The sequence below is a fragment of the Meriones unguiculatus genome, chromosome 12 (assembly GCF_030254825.1).
Source record: "Meriones unguiculatus strain TT.TT164.6M chromosome 12, Bangor_MerUng_6.1, whole genome shotgun sequence".
NCBI lineage: Eukaryota > Metazoa > Chordata > Mammalia > Rodentia > Muridae > Meriones > Meriones unguiculatus.
This window is the reverse complement of record NC_083360.1, coordinates 89,266,830-89,288,049: the sequence shown is the minus strand read 5'-3', so window position 1 is coordinate 89,288,049 and position 21,220 is coordinate 89,266,830. Positions and strand designations below refer to the sequence as shown.

Here is a 21,220-nt window from a genome sequence, read left to right as displayed (position 1 = left end):
CCCAAAAGTCCTTACTTCCTGTTGCTAAAACGCCAAAGAGAGCCCAGCCCTGTCCAGTCGCCTACAATGTGTCGGGAAGTGCTTGCAAATGAGGCTTCCTACTCCATGCTGAATACCCTACCATGGTCCCAAGGCTTGTCTCCCAGCCTCGTCTTCCTTTTTCTCTCCCCGTCACACTCACCCTGGCTTCCACCTATGCTCTCCTCTCTCCTTTTTCTCTCTTTGAATCCTGAGAGCTCCTGTCTAGTCTGAGGCCGTCCTCCCAAACAGCAAGGCATCCATTCCCTCCCTCCATGTTCATACGGAGGCTTTGGCTTACGTTGGCTTTCTAGGCCCCTCCCCCGTCTCTCCACTTCGAACAACTTGTATATTATGTGCAAGGCATGTTATTTGTTACACTCATCTTCATTGTTCACTCTGAAACTCACTTTGGTCCATTCTAACCTGCCAATTCCACTGTTAGCTGCTCTTTGTCACCCTCAAACAGAAGGACCCTTAGAGCCCTTTCTTACCTCGTTCTTAGCAAACAAAGGAAAAGGCTTTATTTCTAATTGCCAAGGTTGCCGTGACTTCATCATCATCACCCCCACCACCACACCAACATCGTCTTGATGGTAGCCATGCGGCACAGTAATCACAAATCAGGTGGCCCGAGAGACTGAAAGGTATTCTCTGCATCGGCTCCAGTACCCAGGAAGCACTCTGTCACAGCTGGTATCACCAGGACAGTCACGTCTGGCCTGGCGGAAGCATACGAGACAGGAATATGCCAGGCACGTTCTGGGGACAGCTCGCAGACAAGCTTGGCTGGAGCTCAGGGCTCGTGTTTAATAAAAGATTAATGAAATTGTCAAATTGACCTTGTCAGTGTCTTCTCAATCCAATTATGTGACTGTGGCCCCCATGAATGGGGTTAAAACAGGGAGGCACCAACACAGCATCCCCAGGGGAGGTGGCAGCATCCTGGAAGCCCTGAAGGGAACTCAGGGTGCCCCAGCTCCCTGGCCCTATCTGAATCTGCCAGCAATGCTTGATGTGCGGTCCTGAGAATAGGAAACTGCAGCTGAGAACTGGCTCCCATTGATGCCTTTGTTTCAGCTTCTGTGCTGGGCCCAGGACTCATAGTAAGCAAGGCAGACCGTCCTTCAGAAGTTTTTGTCTTGGTCTGGTAGGCAAGGAAGAAACCTAAGTGTGACGGTGCAAAACTTTTATCCCAGCACTCAGAAAGCAGAGGCACGCAGATTTCTGTGAGTTCCAGGCCAGCCAGGGCTATCTGGTAAGACCCCTCTCCAACAAAACAAAACAAACAAACAAACTAACAAGCAAAAAAAAAAAAAAAACAAAAAAAAAAAACAAAAAAACAACGCAGGTGGAATTCACTAAAGTGAGCAATGATGGGTCCACAAGGCCCCAGAGAAGGCATGCATAGGTCTACCTGGGACTCAGGGTTTCCTGACAGGTTGTTTCCCACAGTGGGGATACACATGTAAGGGTACTGGGGGGAAAGCAAGGCAAGCCACTCCCTGGGACAGCCATGTTGCAAACAGGAGGGCCCCAGAACAATGTTCGAATGTTCTGGACAGCAGCTGGAGAGGTGGAGAAATTCATTCATCATGGAAAGGTTGAAGTGATAAGGGTAGGAGAGTTCTAGGCGTCAGAAGCATAGTCCCAGGCTCTATTTAGAAAAGGCTGGAGCTAAGGTGCCCAGGATGAGAGACAGATGAGTTCTGGGAGGAGAAGATTTTTCCAGAGACCAAGCCCTAGTGGTCTGCATATGAGCCGGATCAAGGAGACACTGGAGGGCTTCTTAGCAGCAGGAGCCTCATCCATGCCAAGTGTCTGCAGAAGTGTGAGCTGAAAGACCCTGTGCTGGGCAGCTGTGCCCATCCTCCTAACACAAGGCCTTTCCTTTTCAGTGCTCCGAGCTTGCTCGGGTCCCTCAACAACTGCTGTTCATCTCAGTGAGGCAAGACAGATGCCATCGCCAGGCCAGGATCACAGCTGAGCAAACAGGCAGGCAGGCAGGAGAACTGAGGCCCCACTCCTGATGGCGTGAGACCCTGGCCTGTTTACTCAGAACCAAAATCGGATGCCTTTCCCATTATCGCACGACTGTCTTTAAAGGGCTGGAGGTCCTTTAAAGGGCATCTAGGCCTCAGCAGTAAGATGGCAGAAGCGGGGACCCCTTGCTCCATAGACTATTACTTCTCTTATTTTAAAGAGCATCCTGGCAGCTCCATTTCTGGCTCTGTGAACATGAGACCTGCATCTGGACGCTGCTTCAGGCGAAGAGTCCTGGGGCACAAGTCCTGATGCACAGCCCTCTACAGTGTCCTAGGGACAGGTCCCCAGCACTCTTCTGGCCAGCAATATCCCTGTCTACTCACTCCGCCAAGCTGGAATCAGTGGAGCCTCTTTGTCAAAAACTTGCCTCAGCTTGGTTCTGCCTTGGTTGCAGGCTTCCTGTAGTCTCCTGGTTTTCCTCACTGCAGCCTCACCCTCTCTTTCATCACCATGATCCACCACAGTGGCCTTCCCTTCTAGCCAAGGGCCTCCATGTTCAAAATCACAAGATTTCCTGCTAACGTCTCAAGGCCAAGCCCAGCCCCTAAGTAGGTTCACCCCTGCACCCTGGCCTCTCAGGTAATCCTGCCTCCACACTGGAGTGAGCTATACAGTCACCTCACTTTTATCCTACCTTCGAACCTCTGGCTGGGTGCCCTCCCACACTGCTCTGAAGGAATTACGTTTTCTTACATTTTAGCTGGGGAGCTTAGGGAAAACAATAAAGGAGAGTGGAACAGCTTATGCACATCTCTAAGAAAGCTGCCTTTCCCTTTCCCTGTAACACTGGTGCCTACCATCTGTCCAGAGGAATTGCTCAGCAATTGGTCAGAACCTTTCCTCAGGACACTCTAAGGGAACTGTTAATACTTTTCTTATACCCCCTTGGACTCCATGAAACTACAAGCCCAACCTTGAGATACTAGTATGCATTAATCCTTCTAGAGCAACCCATCCCCTCATCCATCCATCCATCCATCCATCCATCCATCCATCCATCCATTCATTGGCTCCTTGAGGAGATGGAGGCCAGGCCCAGGGCTCTGCCTCTGCTGCCTCTCCTGCCCCATGCTCTAGGAGATAATGGGAGGCAGGAAGGAGCTCTGCCTGCTTTACCTCATTATCCCAGTGCTGGCTAGGCACTGGGCCCAGAATGGCTTTGGGTGAGTATTTGCTGAGTGAATAAACATTTGAGATCATTTTATTGAAATGCTTCAGAGTAAATTTGGAGACAGGCATTCCTCTACTCAAGAGTAATTTAATAACCACAAATGCCTTTAACGCAGTGGGGAGAAAGAGGGAGAAGGTGTGTGTTTCCCTTATTGCTGCTGTTAAAATAAATGGCATTTTTAATAAAGTGTCCCCATACAGCATATAGAATATGGGCACGTGACAGAAGAAATATCTGGTGAAATTATGTGCTGCAAAGCAGCCTTTTTCTGGTCTTTTGGTTATTAAATTTAATCACTTTTGAGCTGAGTCCGTACTCTTCTCTTTTTTTATCCTAGAGGCAGGTACACTTTTGATTAAAATGTAGGCCCCAAAGCACTTTAGCGGGGGAAGGCTAAGCTGAGTCCCCAGAGGAACTGTGGGGACTTAGCTGAGCAAGCTAGCAGGATGACAGGGCCAAGGCAACAGCCACAATTTGCTTCTCACTTGATGGATGTGTTTATCCCCAAATGGGGCACACAGCAGTCATCGGGTATATGGAAATCTTGCAATTAAGGTAAAGTCTAATTAGAGACTACACATGCAAAATACAAAGGAAGCTCCTAACAGCAGCCTCTCTAGCTGCCTCTGCCACTCTTCTAGATTGCAAGGTGGCAAATAAATGCATCCTGTTGCCAACGTGGTTTCTGGGTGTGGGTTTGCCTGTGAAGTCCACAGAGACAGCTCAGCCCATCAGGCGTGCTCCCCTCCTGGCTCTGCTCACTGGGACCTCACTGGATCTCTATCTTCATACTGGGACTGAAGGCAACAGGGCTATCAGGGAATCAGACTAGGGCCTGGGAGGACTCAGTTCAAAGATGTCCTTGACCAAGTTAGGAAGCTTACACTGCAGTTGGCCCCAGCCAGGTGAGAAAGCCCAGCTCAGGGGCATGGGTAGTGCAGGAACAAGGGAGGAACAATGAGTAGGGGCTCTGGTCCCTGTAGTATTCATGCCCAGGCTGAGGACCAGCATTCCAACCACTCTTTCCTAAGCATCTGATAATATACTTGACAGTGGAAGTGTGTCCCCTGCTCCAGCCAACCAGCCCTTTCAGCTCAGGTGCAGCAAAGTGAGAGAGAAGGGGCAGAGGGTGATTCTTGCACCTTAATGGCTTTGGCCCAGAGCCAGTCACAACTCCTGAGCTCAGGCTAGGGGGCAGGAGATGAATTAGGAGCTGTCTGTGTGCTAGTAGATGCCCTAATCTGAGTCAGAAAGGCAAAAGCACAGAAGGGAAGAACAACTGTTTATAGTCCTTTGGTATTTCACAGTTGTCAAATGGCTTTGATTGATGTGTGATTTAATCCTCCCTAGAGCCCTTGAGTGAAAAGGGAACAGTGACCCCACACAAAGCTGAGCTCCCAGGCTGCTTTGCCCTTCAGGTGCACAGAAGAGTAGGTGTGTGTGGTATGATACCATACTGCACACCCTGAACTTGGCTTTCCCGGCAGAGTGAAGCCAGTTGGTTCTTCTTTCTAGCTGGTGCATAGTTGCTTTAGACTGCTGAAACATCGTGGAGTCTTTTTGCTGCCTTCCTTCTGCCATCTATTAAGGCCTGCTCCCAAACTGGCAGGTGTCTTCCCTGCCTGAGTTTTCAAGCTCTGACCACACAATGTCTGGCATGTCCTGAAAGTTTTCACATTTTACACAGTCCCACACTCTGAGGCTCATGCTTCTATTTACAACTTTTACTAGGCAATGTGATTTTGAGATTATTTGGGCATAGTGGCACAGACCTTTAATCCCAGCACTTGGGAGATGGAGGCAGGTGGATCTCTCTGAGTTCAAGGCCAGCCTGGTCTACCTAATGAGTTCCAGGACAGCCAGGGCTCTAGAGTGAGACCCTGTCTCAAAAATATGCCTAGGATGTCTCAAAAACATTTTACACACAGTCTCAAACTCTGAGCTTCACTCTTCTATTTACTATTTTCACTAGACAGTGTGATTTTGAGATTATTTTTATGATTTACTTGTGATACACATACAGCTCTGGTTCATTTCTGTTGGCTGACATTTCACATGATAAAGAAATTCAGTGAGAGAGAGAGAAGAGATGGAGACAGAGACAAGTGTGCATGAACTCGTGCTTGCACATGTTTGTGTGTGGGGGGGAAGACAGAGAAAGACAGCGTGAATCAGCCTCTGTGTGTGTGTGTGTGAGAGAGAGAGAGAGTGAGAGAGAGAGACAGAAACAGAGATAGTATATATATGTGTGTAAGAGAAAGAGAAGAGACAGAGAGAAGTGTGCATGAGCATGTGTGTGTATTTGTGTGTGTGTGAGAGAGAGAAGAGATGGAGACAGAGAGGCAGTGTATGTGTGTGTGTGTGTGTGTGTGTGTGTGTGTATGTGTGTTTGCATGTGCGCACGCTTGCTTCCACTCTTTGTCATCCTTCCTTGCCCCACAAGGGAAGGAGTCTGGATGGGTGTGAGCATGGTAGGAGTCCATCAGAGGAAGGGAAACACTTCTTTGACTTTGTTGTACAGAACAAGGCCTGATGTACATCTGGCTTATACACAGCTGAGTCTCTGATGAGGAAACAGTGAAGCTGGCCTCTGGAGGACTTGGATTTGAATCTTTACCCTCTTGTTTATTAGCTATCTGAGCCTGAGGCAGGGAGGAAAGCATCCTTACTTCTCTGGGTTGCTATGCCTTCATGAGTATAAACAGACAATAATAGCAAATGAAACACAATCAATGTGATCAAACAAGCTGTGGGCTCTAAGAAACATGAGCAGCTAAATGAATGAGTCCCTGACCCTATGTTGGGGACAGGGTGCAGAGAAGGCTTTGGTCTGCTCCTATTGGCTGTTCTCACAAAAGACAATGAAAGAGAAGAAGGAAAGGAAGGAAGGGAGGGAGGAAGGAAGAAAGGAAGGATCAGAAAGAAAGGAAGGAACAAAGGAGGGAAAGAAGGAAGGAAGGAACAAAGGAAGGGAACAAAGAAAGGCAGGCAGATGGAAGCATAATTTAAAACCTAGGTAGCCGAGTCCACCAAAACTAATCATTCTGTGTGTTTTGTTGTTACTGGGTTGTTTTTTTGCTTTGTTTTGTTTTTTAACTTGGAAAGCTTCGGTGTACTTGGTCCTGGGATATTTCACTTGGGGTTATTATTGCTATGATGAAATATCATGGCCAAAGCAACTTGGAAGAAGAAAGTGCTTATCTGGTCTACACTTCCAAATTATAGCCTATCACTGAAGGAAGCCTGGACAGGAACTCACACAGGGCAGGAAACTGGAGGCAGGAGCTGATGCAAAGGCCATGGAGGGGTGCTGCTTACGAGCTTGTCCCTGTGGCCTACTCAGCCTGCTTTCTTAGAGAACCCAGGACCACCAGCCCAGGGATGGCAGCACCCACAATGGGCTAAGACCTTCCCATTAATCACTAATTAATAAAATGCCTTACAGTCAGATTTTACAGAGATTTTTCTCAATTGAGTTTCTTCCTTTCAAATAACTCTGGCCTGTGTCAAGTTGACAGAGGCTAGCTAGCAAGTGGGCTAAGCTCTCCGAAGGGCAGAAACATTGCAAAGCCCCTACCTGCCTCCTGGAAATGGTGAGGGATCCAAAGGCTGAGCTATACAGTGTTAAATCTCTCCCTTTCCCAGGAACCGCAGCCAAGGAGACTTTCTGCTTAAATGGCCTAGAACCATCTCCCAAAGCTCCTTAACTCAGAAAAGTGCGAGTCAGCAAAATGAAAATAACTTAAAAGGCTCAATGGAAAAAAAAAAAAAAAAAAGAACTCCAGTCTCCTCCTCCAGTGAGGGCCTCTCAGTGGCGGCTCTCATTTTCTTGAGTCCAGACCAGTGGCTTCCACTAGTTCAGGAAGGCAAGCAGACTTTGGAAGCTTGAATCTGCTTCCTAGTGAGAGCTGGAGGACACTTCGGACTCCAGCTGGAGCACTCTGTGGCTCCCGGGATGCTGTCAGGGCCACATCTGCCTTTAAAGGCTGGAACAGTCCTGTGTGTTGTAATGGAGGTTCATTTCTGTGAACCTCCATCAGTTCCCAGTCCCTCACAGGCAGCATGCGCTGCTCCGAGCTAAGTGCTTGGTGTCCCCTCTTTCTGTCACTCCACAGGGAGGAGTGTAATGGACGAACACACCCAGCTGCCTGTCTCATGTGCACGGCTCTTCAGGAACATCCCCGAACTGTGGTCATTGTCTTCTTTCTCCTAAAGCTAAGAAATCTTCTCGTGGGGGACAAGTCTCAGGTCCTGAGGGCTGACTGACCTAGTGAAGGTGCCAAGCCACTGTGCCAAGAGCACAGGAGAAAAGGCCATGGCCAGTTGTCACCAACCCCACAACCCAGCTGTCCTTTACATCCACGCAATGGGCCAGCAAAGGCCTTTATTAGAAGAAACACTGAGTCCCAAGTCAAAGAAGAAACCGGCCCAGGGTCTCAGAGGTGCTGAGTGGTAGAATCTAGAGTTACAGGTAAGCGTGTGTGTGTGTGTGTGTGTGTGTGTGTGTGTGTGTGAGTCCTCAAACTCACCAGTTTAATCTTCTCCTTCTTTCTTGTCCTAATGGGGTCTGTCAAACTTTAACCTGTGAGAACAAGTCCACAATGGCATCATGGCACTGTCCACCCATGAAGGGACTTTCTGACCCTTATATGCTCTCAGCAGACAGAGCTGTTTCAGTACCATTTTGTTTTGTTTTTAAACAGGCTTGTTTCTAGGGAGAGCTCCTCTTTATCACACAGGGTCTGTGAGAAGACCAAGGAACCTGGACACAAACACATGCTACCCCACCTTAAATGGCTTACAGTCCAGTGAGAGAGATGGACACACAGTGATGGTGACTGTTTGAGGAGAGGACTCTTCAGGGCAGGCTGAGAAGCCCCACCCCTGGGAGAACTCATGGCTGCCAAGCAGAGGACACAGATGAGAGAAAGAGTTTCTGGCAAGCTTTTTTTTCTCCAGAAAGTTCTGGGATAAGGCACTGTTGGAAGAGTAAGACTGAAGACAAAGACTCCATTACATATGAATGGTTCTTTGTTTCTTGGGGACATACATGTAGATGAGGCCACGTGCATACTGTGGAGTACTTGACACACCACATCTCACAAGGTTCCTGAGATCTTACTTTAGTGAGGCTTTTAACTAGGTATTCACCGAATCCTGCGAGACAATCAGTTGAGATAATGTGATAAGGGTTATCCACAGGGAAGGAAACCCAAGTCAGGAAATTGGCATCAGTTGTCCAGAGCTAGAGTAGACTCCTCAGATAGCATGGCAGGTGATGAGAGGAGAAGGTCAAAGGAAAGAGAGGCATCTAGCATGGAATTCGGGGGCAGCAGGTGCACCCCCCCAAGCCAGCTTCTCCTAGGAGCTCCCTAGCATGCTTCTTCATTTTGTGCTCCCACCAGTGGTAGATATAAGGGGTATGTATTAACTTTCCTTTTATTTAAAACAGGCTCAGGGGATCCAACATCTCTGGCCTCCAGAGGCACCAGCACTCCTATGAATATATACTGCCCCCCTCCACAGACACACACTTGCTTAAAAATAATTTTGACTTTTATTTATTATGTAGGCAATGCTCTGTCCGCATATACACCTGTACACCAGAAGAGGGCGCCAGATCTTCTTCTAGATGGTTGAGAGCCATCTTGTGGTTGCTGGGAATTGAACTCAGGACCTCTGGAAGAGCAGCCAGTGCCCTTAATCTCTGAGCCATCTCTCCAAGGACATTTGCTCAACCATGTTCTTAGCAGCTTTATTTGTATTAGGCAGAATCTGGAAACAACCCAAATGTCCCTCAACTGAGGAATACATACAGAAATGATGGTACATTTACACAATGGAATGCTATGCAGCAATTAAAAACAAGGAAATCATGAAATTTGCAGGCAAATGGTGGGAACTAGAAAAGATCATCCTGAGTGAGGTATCCCAGAAGCAGTAAGACACACACGGTATATACTCACTTATAAGTGGATATTAGACATATATACTAAACATACTAAAATCTGTACACCCAAAGAAGCTAATCAAGAAGGAGGACCCTGGGTAAGATGATCAATCCTCACTCAGAAAAGCAAATGGGACAGACATGGAAGAAGGAGAAAACAGGCAACAGGACAGGAGCCTACCACAGAGGGCCAATGAAAGACTTGAGCCAGCAGGGTATCAAGGCAGATGCTGAGATTCATAGCCAAGCTTTGGGCAGAGTGCAGGGAATCTTATGAAAGAAGGGGGAGAGAGAAAGACTTGGAGGGCACAGGAGCTCCACAAGGAGAGCAACATAATCCAAAAATCTGGGCCCAGGGGTCTTTTCTGAGAATGACAGTCCAACCAAGGACCATAGAATGGAGAGAACTTAAAACTCCTGCACAGATGTAGCCCATGGCAGCTCAGTCTCCAAGTGGGTTCCCTAGTAAGGGGAGCAGGGGCTTTCTCTGGCATGAACTCTGTGGCTGACTCTTTGATCAAGTCCCCTGAGGGTGGGTAGGCAGCCTTATCAGGCCATAGAGGAAGACAATGTAGCCAGTCCTGATGAGACCTGATAGCTATGGTCAGATGAAAAGGGAGGAGGACGTCCCCTATCAGTGAACTTGGGGAGGTGCCTGGAAGGAGAAGAGGGAGTGAGGGTGGGGTTGGGAGGGGACGAGGGAGGGGGCTACAGCTGGACTACAAAGTGAATAAATTGTAATAAGTTAAAAAATTTAAAAATCTTTAAAAATACTTTTAGAACTTTTAAAATAGTTCAGTTCAAAGAATGTTTGTTAGTGAGCAGAGTTACAGGCGTCTCTCGTGGAAGATAACACTAACTTTAAATTATGATGAATAACCTGGTAAGGACACAAAAGGTCACATTATACATCTTAAAGCTTGGAGGAGACCTATATCATAAAATAAAATTCCAAAAATACTTTTCAGTTCTCCAAATGCATGCGTCGCCAACTCACAAAAGGAAGAAGTTGAAACACTGTATCTATGTAGAAAGCTAATTTGTTAAACTCTGGACATGCCAAATACAAGTGATGCTGCTGGGAGTCACGTGAATGTGTTCTCTGCTTAAAATATGGCTGAGTCCTTTGGGAAGCAACACACTGACACATGGGAAGGAATTTAAAGGTGCTCCTCTTTTACCCCAATTATTTCACTCCTTTGAATTTATTCTACAAAGACGAAGTTCAGTAGAACAAAAGCAATAATAAAAGATGGCCCAGACATCATTTCCCAAAAGCAAGAAACTAGAGGCCACAAACCATACAATGAAGGGTTAAGAAAGTACCCTTGGCCCAGTGATGGAAAGGGGTATTAAGATGGTAGTTATGCAAACCTACCTACAGCATGGGCAAGCTTGTGTGTGTGTGTGTGTGTGTGTGGGTGTGGGTGTGGGTGTGGGTGCATGTAGAGGAGCATGAAGGCAGAGGCACCATGAGGACCTAGGGCGACCACGCACTTGGGCTTGGTTCTTGGGATTATGGCTGCATTTTCTTTTTAGGTTTTGGCTCTCTTTGGGGTTTTCTTTTGCAACTTAAACAAAAGCGGAAAAGAAGATCTCAACTTGCTGGAATGTTGGGCCGCCACCAACAAAATGAAATGGGATGGGATGGATGTGAAGTCCTGCATTTCATTTAAGAAATATATTTCAAAAATCCACATGACGGGGAGGAGGGGGTAGGAATGGGACTGAAGAGCTGTTACAATAAAAGAGGCCAGATTAAGGGGACAAAAAGACTTCAAATTTACCAGGCTGGAACAGAAAGGCTGGCACAACAGCCATCCCACGCACTTACCCTACAGACATTATGGACTGCAAGGTATAAGCTGGGATAATCTCTTTCTTCCCTAAATTGATTTTGGCCAGTGTCTTATCACAGCAACAGAAAGAAAAGTGCAATATGAAGCTAAGATAGATTTAAGAACATGTTTTAGGCCACATACTAGAAAGGCCAGGAGTTAGTGATAGGGCACAGGAGTGTGTAAGCCCAGGATCCCCTTTTTCACCATACAGTGAAACACGGTAGAATGACTTTTAAACTATGCATTGGCTGATGAGATGTGGAAGAACATTTCACCAGTGTTGAATATATCATATCAACACTGAAAAGAGCTCTAAGTAGAAGCCACGTTTGTGACTATGGAAGTATGATTCAAATAACATTAGAAGTCTCAGGGAACTAAGTTTTAGCTCAGTTGAGAAACATTTCAGTGATAGATACATCATTTGAACTGTTGGGTGGGAATACGGCTGTTAAGCCATGGGATAGGGACAGGTTGAATGGTGTTAGGGTGCAGAGAACATCTAGGGGACACGTGCAAAGTCGTCTTTGAGCTATAGGTTCCATGACCTTGTAAAGCTTCCTGGCTTTACAAGTCAATCCCTCCAAAATTAAAGATGAGAGAAGTCTGCTGCTGTTCCTGTCTGTGGAAAGCACACATGTTATGTCCACAATAAACGAACTAGTCCACAGGAAATCAAGGAAATGCATTCTACTTGAAATGACCATACGTTTTAAAGAAGCTTTTCATTTCTGTACGGAAGAACTAAAATTCAGAAACGGTTTCTGTCTCAATAATAAACAACAATATATAATAAAGATATTTTTTACCAACTAAATTGGAAAAATAATTTCAAAAGTGGTTACACCCATTACGAGCATAAAGAATAATGCAACTGATATTCCTTTGGGCCGAGGAGAAACCACACAAAGAAAACAAAAGAAAGTGTAAAGGGAACATTAACACAAACATTTCCATCAAGTTATATTTATAAATGATCTAGAATTCCAAATCCTATAAATGGGCCAGGAGGCGGGGGTGGGGGGTGGGAGCTGAGGTAGGTGAGTGGAGCTAGAAGTATGGAGTGAGTCAGCCTGCACCCCAGGTCCCAGCAAATGCAGAATTTATACAAGATTTCCAGAGAGCCAAAAGCAAATACAAAAGCTAAGATCTCAGCACAGGAGGGCAGCAGGCTTGAAATAGGAGAGGGGCATTCTCAGGTAAAGGAATGGACAGACATGGGAAGAGGGCAGGAAAGAAGACAGATGAATGGCAGCATCAGTACTGATGGCCACTTAGCCATTCTTGCTTAGCTTCCCAGGCTTCCTAAGAGCCCAGGAACTGGACACTATTTACTCCACCTTACAGTCAAGAAGGCCAATGTTAAGAGGAAGAGCCTGGCTTCAAGCACGGCAGTGAGCTGTAGAGCTGAGAACTGAACTTGGACACACCTGACTCACATTCCCCTCCCCGTAATGCTGGGCTGGATGAGAACATGCAGCACAGCACTTGACGGCCTGGAATACTGCAGGTTAACCACACTGTAAGAATCCAACTGGCCAGACCGTTTACTCGGCAGTAGTCTTATGTCCGCCCACTGTGTGGATGTCAGAGTTGATGGTTGCGGATGCCAAGGAGCAACACGGAAACAAGCGTGTTAAACATATGCATGGTCCTGTGTGCAAACTACATCCTTCGACAGAACCCGTATCATCATTTCCAGCAGTGCTATTTGAAATGTTTTCTCTACTTTTCAAAAAGAAAAAAATCTATAAAGTTGTTTTTATTTCTTTATAATTAAAAAAAAAAAGTCACAATGTAGAATGCATCCAAGAATGTAGAATGCAGGAGGAAAACGGTCTTCCTCACACATTCCTTGGGCCAGAAGTAAACTGAGTTCCACCTTCCTGGTTCACTTGCCAAAGATATTTGTGGCCAGGACTTCTGAAGATAGACACAGGTTCTGTCAACATAGTATTGCCATACTGCCAAACTGAAACACACTGGCCCACCACAAGACTCAAAGGAATCCAAATGTAAAAGCCAAGGGGAGATACTGGTTGGTTGTGGCACACGCCTTTAATCCCAGCACTCAGGAGGCAGAGTTTGAGGTCAGCCTGGTCCAAAGCATAAGTTTCAGGGCAGCCAGAGTGACACAGAGAAACCCTGTCTACAACCACCCCAGCCCCTCTGCAAAATAGATAGATAGATAGATAGATAGATAGATAGATAGATAGATAGATAGATAGATAGATAAAAGCTAGGAGAGAGCAATGGTACTCAGACAGAAATCCCCTTTCTGTATCAAATGCAACCAAACAGAATTCTGGGAGTGTGAGCAATTACTCTAACCAAGGTTCTCGGGAAGATCCCAGGTATTGGAGAAGAAACTTAGATCCAATGCAAATATCTTCAGGTAATTTTAGGGACCAGCAGAGGTTTCTGTTTCCTTAGAAAACACTCTTGCTCCTTCATTGGTGTGTGTAGCTAATGAGTTCTAATAAACTGGTACTTTTTGAAAGTGTTGCTTGTGCTAAAATACATATTCTTACTTTGTCTCAGGCTTACTGAATGAGGTTCTTCAAAGCCTGAATTTTTAGCTGCATTTTAAATACTCCGGCACATTCTTAAAATTTTCTGCTACAAAGAAAACCTTTAAGCTTTATGTAGATGTTTGAATGAAATAAATTATCACAGTGTAATTTCCTCCAATATCTCCTAATGACTTGAGTCAATGAGAAGAATTACCACACATAACTGAGGACGGGTTACTCCTATGTACACTCTGAGGTTATGTGGATAGTTTCAGAGCCACTGTAATAGTTCACTTATCTTTCAAGAAAGACAATATATTTGATTTATCTACTTTTTTAATTATTGAGAGAGGAAAGGAGAGCTTGGAAGGAGGTTGGTTCTCTTTGACCTTGTTTTGATTTTAAGGCAGGGTCTCTCTTGTTTCTGCTGTTTTGACACCTACTTCAGGCAAGTTGGCCCTTGAGCTCCTGGCTTATTCTTCCCCTGCCCCCTCCCATATTTCCCTAGGAGCTGCATCTGGATTTTCTGCCAGCTCTAGCCCCTTAGCCAGACATTACTCAACCTTTTCTGAGCCCATTTCATTCATTTCAAGTGTTTAAGGTATCAGGCACATTCCAGGAACTCAAAACCATCTCAGCCAATTAACGCTTGAAACATCCTGATCCCCTCAGCCTCATTCTGCAAAACATGTTTCCTTATTGTATCCACTTACAATTTCTCTCTGCCTTCTATGCTAGGGACAATATCTCCCCCAACCCCTGTGAGTGTGTGTGTATGTGTGCACGCACACACACATGTGACTTTATTTTTTCTCATCGCTATGGCTAAAATACTTGTCAAAATAAACTTAGAAGTCATCCTAGTTAGGTTTCTGTTGCTGCACTAAAACATTCTTACTAGAAGCACTTTGTGTGGGGAAGAACTTATTTGACGTACATCATGAAGGGATGCCAGGGCAGGAACTCAGGCAGAAGTCTGGATGAAAACGCTGAAGCAGAGACCATGGAGGAATGTTGCTTATTGGCTCACCCCGAGACTCACATTAGCTACATTTCTTACACAGCCCAGGGCCATCTACCCAGGGCACTGCCCACAGTAGGCTGGGCCCTCTCACAACACCAGCAATCAAGAAAAGGCCCCGCAGACACGCCAACAGGACAATCAGTGAGAGGCAATTACTGAGTTGAGGGTTGTTCCTCCCACCTATGTTCAGGTTTGTGTGAAGTTGACGAAAACTATGACAAGGGAGGAACGACTCATTTGGGGCTCAGGATTGCAGACGGTTTCTGTTCATTGTACTAGGGAAGTCATGAGGGAGGGGCTTAGGCTGTGGTGGGAGCATGTGGTAGAGGCTATCCACATGGTGGATCAGGAAGTCAAGCACCCAACACGAACTGGGGGCAGTATATACTCTTGCTTCAAAGGCTTGCCTCCAATGACCTCCCTCTGCTATTTAGGCCTCATCTTTTGAAGTTTCCAGAACCTTCCCCAGTAGCACTATCAGCTGGAGAGCAAGCATTCCAAACAGTCTATGAGGGACAGTAGATGGGAAAATGATTTGCAGAACCCCTTTCTGGGTAGTACGTGGATGGATCCCCTCCACACAACTCTGATCGCGATTAGCAGTCAAGTAGCACGCACAGAGTAGTAAACCAAAGACTTGAACCCAGGTCCCAGTCTTTCACAGCCCTGTTGTCCCCCAACAAGGGCATTTTAAGTTACACAAAGTGCTCTCATATTCACCATGCACTTTCACCGTAGCTGTGTAATTCCCCCCACTCAACTGACAGGCACCGGGGAAGCAGGAGTCTACTGGATTAGTCTTTGAGGAATGCACAGAGCCTCTGGGTGTCCTCAGGAACAGTGACACATGCTTTAGTCTCTTAGGCATTTTGTATCACTTAGACCCCTAAGGCTATAAAAGTGAACATATCTTTTAATTAATTAATTAATTTATTTATTTATTTTTTGAGGCCAGGTCTCCTATAGCCCGAGGCCTTAAACTCACTGTGCTGGCTCATGTTTTGTCAAACTGACACAAGCTGGAGTCATCTGAGATTCTTAATTAAGAAACCGCCTCCAGAAAAAGCCCCTGCTCCCCTTACTAGGAGCCCCACTTGGAGACTATGTCCGTGGGGTACATCTGAGCCAGGGCTTTAGGTCCTCTCCATGCATTGTCCTTGATTGGGGTATCATTCTCTTCTGGGCCCGTGCCAGTCTATACAGGAAGACACTGCAACCAGTCCTGATGAGACCTGATGGGCTAGTGTCATATAGAAGGGGAGGAGGACCTCCCCTATCAGTAGACTAAGGGAGGAGTATCGGGAGAGAAGAGGGAGGGCGGGTGGGTTTGAGAGGAGATGAGGGAGGGGCCACAGCAGGGATACAAATTGAATAAATTGTGATAAATGATAATAATAAAAAATTAAAAAATGAAACGCCTCCATCAGATTGTCTGGAGGCAAGCCTGATGATTAATGTAGGAGGGCCCAGCCGACGTGGGTGGAGCCAGCCCTGGGCAGGTGGTCCAGGAGTGTATAAGGAACTAGAGTGAGCAAGCCATGGGAGCAAGGTCATAGGAACCACCACTCTTCTGTGGCTTCTGCTTCAGTTCTTGTTCCAGGTAAGCTCCTGCCCTGACTTCCCTTCATAATGGACTGCGGCCATAGATCATACAAGCTGAAATAAACCCTTTCCTCCTCGATCTCCTTTTGATCATGGCGTTTTATTACGGCAACAGAAATGCTAACTAAGATACTCATTATGTAGCTAAAGCTGCTCTTGAACTCCTGATCTTCCTGCCTCACCTCCAAGTCCTGGGCTAACAGATGGGGGCCACTACGCCGGGCTGAAAAGTGAACACATCTTAAGAAGAACCTGCTGAACACCAAGCAGGAACTCTCCTTACCTCAGAAAATGAGTTAACCCGTGTTAGACAAGTAGACAAGCCCTGCTGTGTAACCAGTTACTGTCACTCTTTCGCATTGCCCGATTTCCTCGTTCTACTGATAAGGACTCTGGAAAGTTACGTCTTTGCAGTAAGATCGCAGCTACTTCACAGAAAAAAAAAATTCTCGTCTATATATCCTACAGTGAACACACACTGGTTCATTCACAAAGGATTATTAAATTCTTCATTATATTACCCACCCTACCCAGTCACCCTTAAACTTTTGTTTATGGATATCAAATTACAGATCAAAGTATTCCCACCGATGTCTAAATGTCCAAATTAAAAAAAAAATGATGGTAACAACAGTTGCTGGCAATTATTGCGCACTTTATATTTTATCTCTAATCCTTAGAGCAACTCTGTGAAGCGAGTGTTCTCCTCTGGTGGAACAGAAAGCAGAGGCACAAAGGTTATGCTAATACCAAAGCAGGCAGGAGAGCCAGGCTTAGAACCTAGGAGCATTTGTCCAAAGTCCTTGCCCTTTCCCAAATGCCACACTTACTTTATTGGCATAAAGAAAAGTGCAAGCCCACAGGAAGATGCTAAGTGGTGTGCCAAAAACGTGTGCCGGACACTGCGAAGATCCAGCACCGGGATAAAGAAGCAAATCAATGATTACGTCGCCCCAAAGATCATTTGAAACGAAAGAATGAACAAACTGACCGCCACAGACATAGCCCATTTTCTGGATGCAACCCCACACCACGGCTTGCAACATTGTTGGTCCCCCAGTATCCATTTCTTTACAAAGACAGGCTGGCATGATCTCAGGTCATCTAGGAAAAGCTGAGTGGTCCAAGACTCGTTCTTGGAAGTCAGAGTGTGGGATGATTTGAGATTGCTCAGTAGAACTGTCATGGAGCCGCGGCCCTTATAGGATCTCTGTCCTTCACCCTGAAAGGTTTTTTTTTTTTTTTTTTTCTCCCTAGAGAGGGCTTTGCAGGCCACTTGCAACCCTAGTTACGAAGTTACCTCTACCACACATTTAATATTATAAAAAAAAATGAGAACAACTGTCTACATTAAGAATTAATGGAATTTTATTATAGAACAAAATAGAGGAGCAGAGACAGATGTCCTCCGATGGTAAAAATAACAGTTCATATTGTGGACTCGACAGGCTACTCTGATCTTTACAGCCCCGTGAAAAGTGCTTTTCCCATCCCAAGACAACACTGGAGGTGCATGAGCCTCTGCTGAGTCTTAGCAAATCCATCTGCCTTCTCTGAAGTAGGAAGTCCAAGTTCAGAATAAGACACTGACCTCAGTGCCCTGAAGGTCCCCTGCCCAGACACGATGAGGCCTGGTGTGGTCTATTTGATGGCACCATAGCCCAGAATGCACACACCACACAAGGAAAATGCAAAGGCTTTATGAAAAAATCCAAAGTTTATTGCAAATTGTATTTTGCTTCCCTTCGTTCTTCGTTTTTACAAGACTTGTTGATATCCATGATTTTCTCACAGATGTACTTGTTGACTTTGGAGAGTCTCTGTGCAATTTCAGTTTCGTCCACCGTTTCTTGTGCTATTCTGTCATATAAACACTCTAGACAGGGGGGAGAAACAGGAAGTTCAAGAGTTAGTGACGAATCCGGGAACAAGCCTTCTAAGGGGAAGAGAGAAGGCATGCCTCCTGACACATGACCTTACAGGATTATTTAAAGTCCTACCATAAAGTACAGAAAAAAAACTAGTATAAGTAAACGTATACTTAAAAAATAACGGTAAAAGCCAGGTGTGGTGGTTCAAACCACTAATCTCAGCACTCAGGAGGCAGAGGCAGGTGAATTCCTGTGGAGTCAAGGCCAGCCTGGTCTACCTATTAAGTACAAGGCCAACCAGAGCTACATAGTGAGACCCTGTCTAAAACTATTGGTGATAAGCCCACTGACCTGATGAACACACCCTCCAAAACCCATGGATGCTGAGCTTCTCTTCCTCCCATCTTCATCAATGGAAACCATTCTCCTGATTATTTTTGCTTTTTTTTTATCTCTTAATGTGACCACGTGGGTATATGTCCCTAAACATTTTCTTTTCCTGTCTTCAGCCCTTTAGTAAATGTGCCCACCTGTCTATGGCCCGATTTGCTGCTTTTACTCAGTGGGACACACAATATTGGGGCCACCCTGTGAAGGCCGGCCTCCTTCACTGATGACAGTCACACTTCTGTGCATTTGATTGTCCACGGATACTTGGTTTTGTGATTGCAAATATCCTTGCCCATGTCTAAGGGTATTTATCAAAAAAATTCTATAATTACAAGTGTAGGATGGCAATGCTGAACATTGAGGAGTATGCCCATTCAGCTTCAACTGGTGATGCCCGGTAATTTTTTTCCCCAAAATGTGTTGATTGCCATTTCAAGTGGTAATGCATACAAGTAACTACAGGTTGCCCTGTAACTTCAACAGCACTTGGCACTGTCACATCCTTAAGATCTGTATGTGTGAAGAAGTCACTCGTACTGGTGACTTATTATCCTAATAAGGCTTAGGGTAACGACTCTCTGAGAGATCCTTCTATATTCTACACTGAAACAGAGCCAGGGCCTGACCAGAGCCTGATTTCCAGCCTGGAAAACATCATTATCTAGGACAACAAACTTTAAAGTACCTTTTAGAAGGATGTCAAGAAGTATGTAAGGTGAACATATGTAAGCCCCTTTTGAGCAGTGAAGAATACAATACCCATGTGGGATTGTTAAAAGTACTTCATGTTTATGGAACTGTTAATTTCCCAGAGTCTAGTGCAGTGAGTGATAAAGAAGCAAGACTAAATATATGTTGAATGGATAAATGGGTGAATAGATGAGTGGGTAAATGAATGAATGAGTGAATGAATGGATGGATGGATGGTGGTTTTCCAAGAAATACTGAGAAGATATAAAAATTCTAGATATAACATGTAGGGAGATGACTCATTTGGGAAAGTTCTCGCCTGGAAGGCAGGAAGACATGAATTCTATTCCTAGAGCTCATACAAAAATATCCATGCTTGGTGGTGCATGCTTGTAATCCCAGCACAAGGGAGGCGGAGACAACTGGATTCCTGGGACTAATTGACTAGTTAACCCTGAATAATTGCTCAGTTCCAGGCCAGTGAAGAGACCGCTCAAAAATTAGGGTGAATGGCACCACAGAAACAAGACTAACCACTAGCCTCTATGTGCATGTATGTACACAAACACACACACACACACACACGTATGTGGACACGCACACACCACAAACACTCATGTGCATCCACCCAAATATACTCTAGACATAGAGACCTGGGTATGGGTAGGGTGTGTAATCATGGGCAAAACTAGAACTTCTTTGATCTTGAGTTTCCTCACTTAGAAAACAGAGTGACAACACAACTCTAAGAAACTGTGATGGATAACCACGGCCTGTCAGCTCACAGAGGTGATACAGGGCCATGACTTGTGCTAAGCCTTTCACTCACATGGGAGAAGTGTGGGCACTACAGAGAAGGGGCAGTTCACGTCAGAACCCATGGCTGCTTCACCACATCCTGCCTTTCTGCCTATGTGTAGGGCCTCCTCTCACTGTCCATGCTTCAGGTGTGTGTGCCACAAGTGTGCTTTCTTTGGGCTGCCTTTTCCTCTCCACTGAAAAGACCTTTAAACAAGGTGCCTTAACTGGCCTCCATTGCCTTCTGAACACCCTTGGCTGTTCAGTTCATTTGTCTTCACTTGTCTACAAGGACTGAGGCAAGAGGACAGGCAGCTGGGCCTTCTGATTTGTCTACCTACAGTCTCTTCCCTCACGAAGCTCCCCAAACAGCAAGCATTTTGTCCTCTCTTCCCAGAAGATCTTGGCTCCAATTTTCATCTTTTTAAGTCCTGCTCATTCTCTCCTGCTTGAAACTACCCAGAAGAGTGAGGAGACTGAAGTCTACCTAGCACTCTGCTCCCACGCCTCTGGGGTTCCCTATGGAGGTACAGAACATGATCTGATAAAATCCAGGCATCCCCACTTCCCTAAGTTCCCTGTGTTAATAGTTGAGCAGCCTTGCTTGGAGTGAATCTCAATCGGGGAGAAGTCTGTCAAGAGATGTTCTGGCTCAAACATGGCTTTAATCCCAGATGCCTCTTGGAGAAAACTGGGATAACTGTCCTTATCCAGTGGTGTGTCAAATTAGATAACCTAGGGAGTTCTGTCTCTTCTGTAGTCTTCAATACAATACAGGCAGGAGAAAGAAGCAAAAGACAGGAGGGAAGGCGTAAGGCCCCCAGAGAGGAAGTGGAAAGAGAGGGGCACACAGTGAGGAATGTGTTCAGGAGGGTCCCCACAGAATTCCAATCATCTTCGTTTCCTGGGGTAGCAGCTCTGAATGGCCCCTCAGGTTGATTAAAAGGCTTTTGTTAGACTCTACTTATTAATCACCTGCAGTTGCTGGGAATGTGTCCCTCTGTGAGGGAGCATTTGAGATTATTGCTTAATTAACAAGGTTTATAACAGCGCTAATGTGTCCCATTAAAAAAGTTATAAAAATTAACCAGAACGCAATGCTGTGGCTCATTTAGAAAGCTCAGATACTCTGCGAAAGGTCATTCCACCTTAATAAGGTTTAACCGTCATTTTGGAGTTTGTCATCAGAGCAAGAGCCAGCTCTGTCCTCCAGCTTTCATCTCTCTAAAGCAGGGTCAGCTGTCTCCCATCGTTCTGCTATCTGGTAGAGAATGATTTTAACATCAAAGAAAAGAGAAAATCCTCC

General features: G+C 45.7%; 2 protein-coding genes across 9 annotated transcripts in view; both read right to left on the bottom strand.

Moving 5' to 3' along the window:
• Nucleotides 1-21,220, bottom strand: part of Agbl4 (AGBL carboxypeptidase 4) — a 1,227,056-nt gene that overhangs the window by 169,640 nt on the left and 1,036,196 nt on the right. The window lies entirely within an intron of this gene.
• Nucleotides 17,512-21,220, bottom strand: part of Bend5 (BEN domain containing 5) — a 46,782-nt gene continuing 43,073 nt past the window's right edge. For all 3 annotated transcript variants that reach the window (XM_060366142.1, XM_021660670.2, XM_060366143.1), the window contains one exon: nt 17,512-18,041. In XM_060366142.1, the coding sequence (XP_060222125.1) occupies nt 17,884-18,041 (158 nt within the window). In that variant the 3' untranslated portion in view covers nt 17,512-17,883. The remainder of the gene's footprint in view (nt 18,042-21,220) is intronic.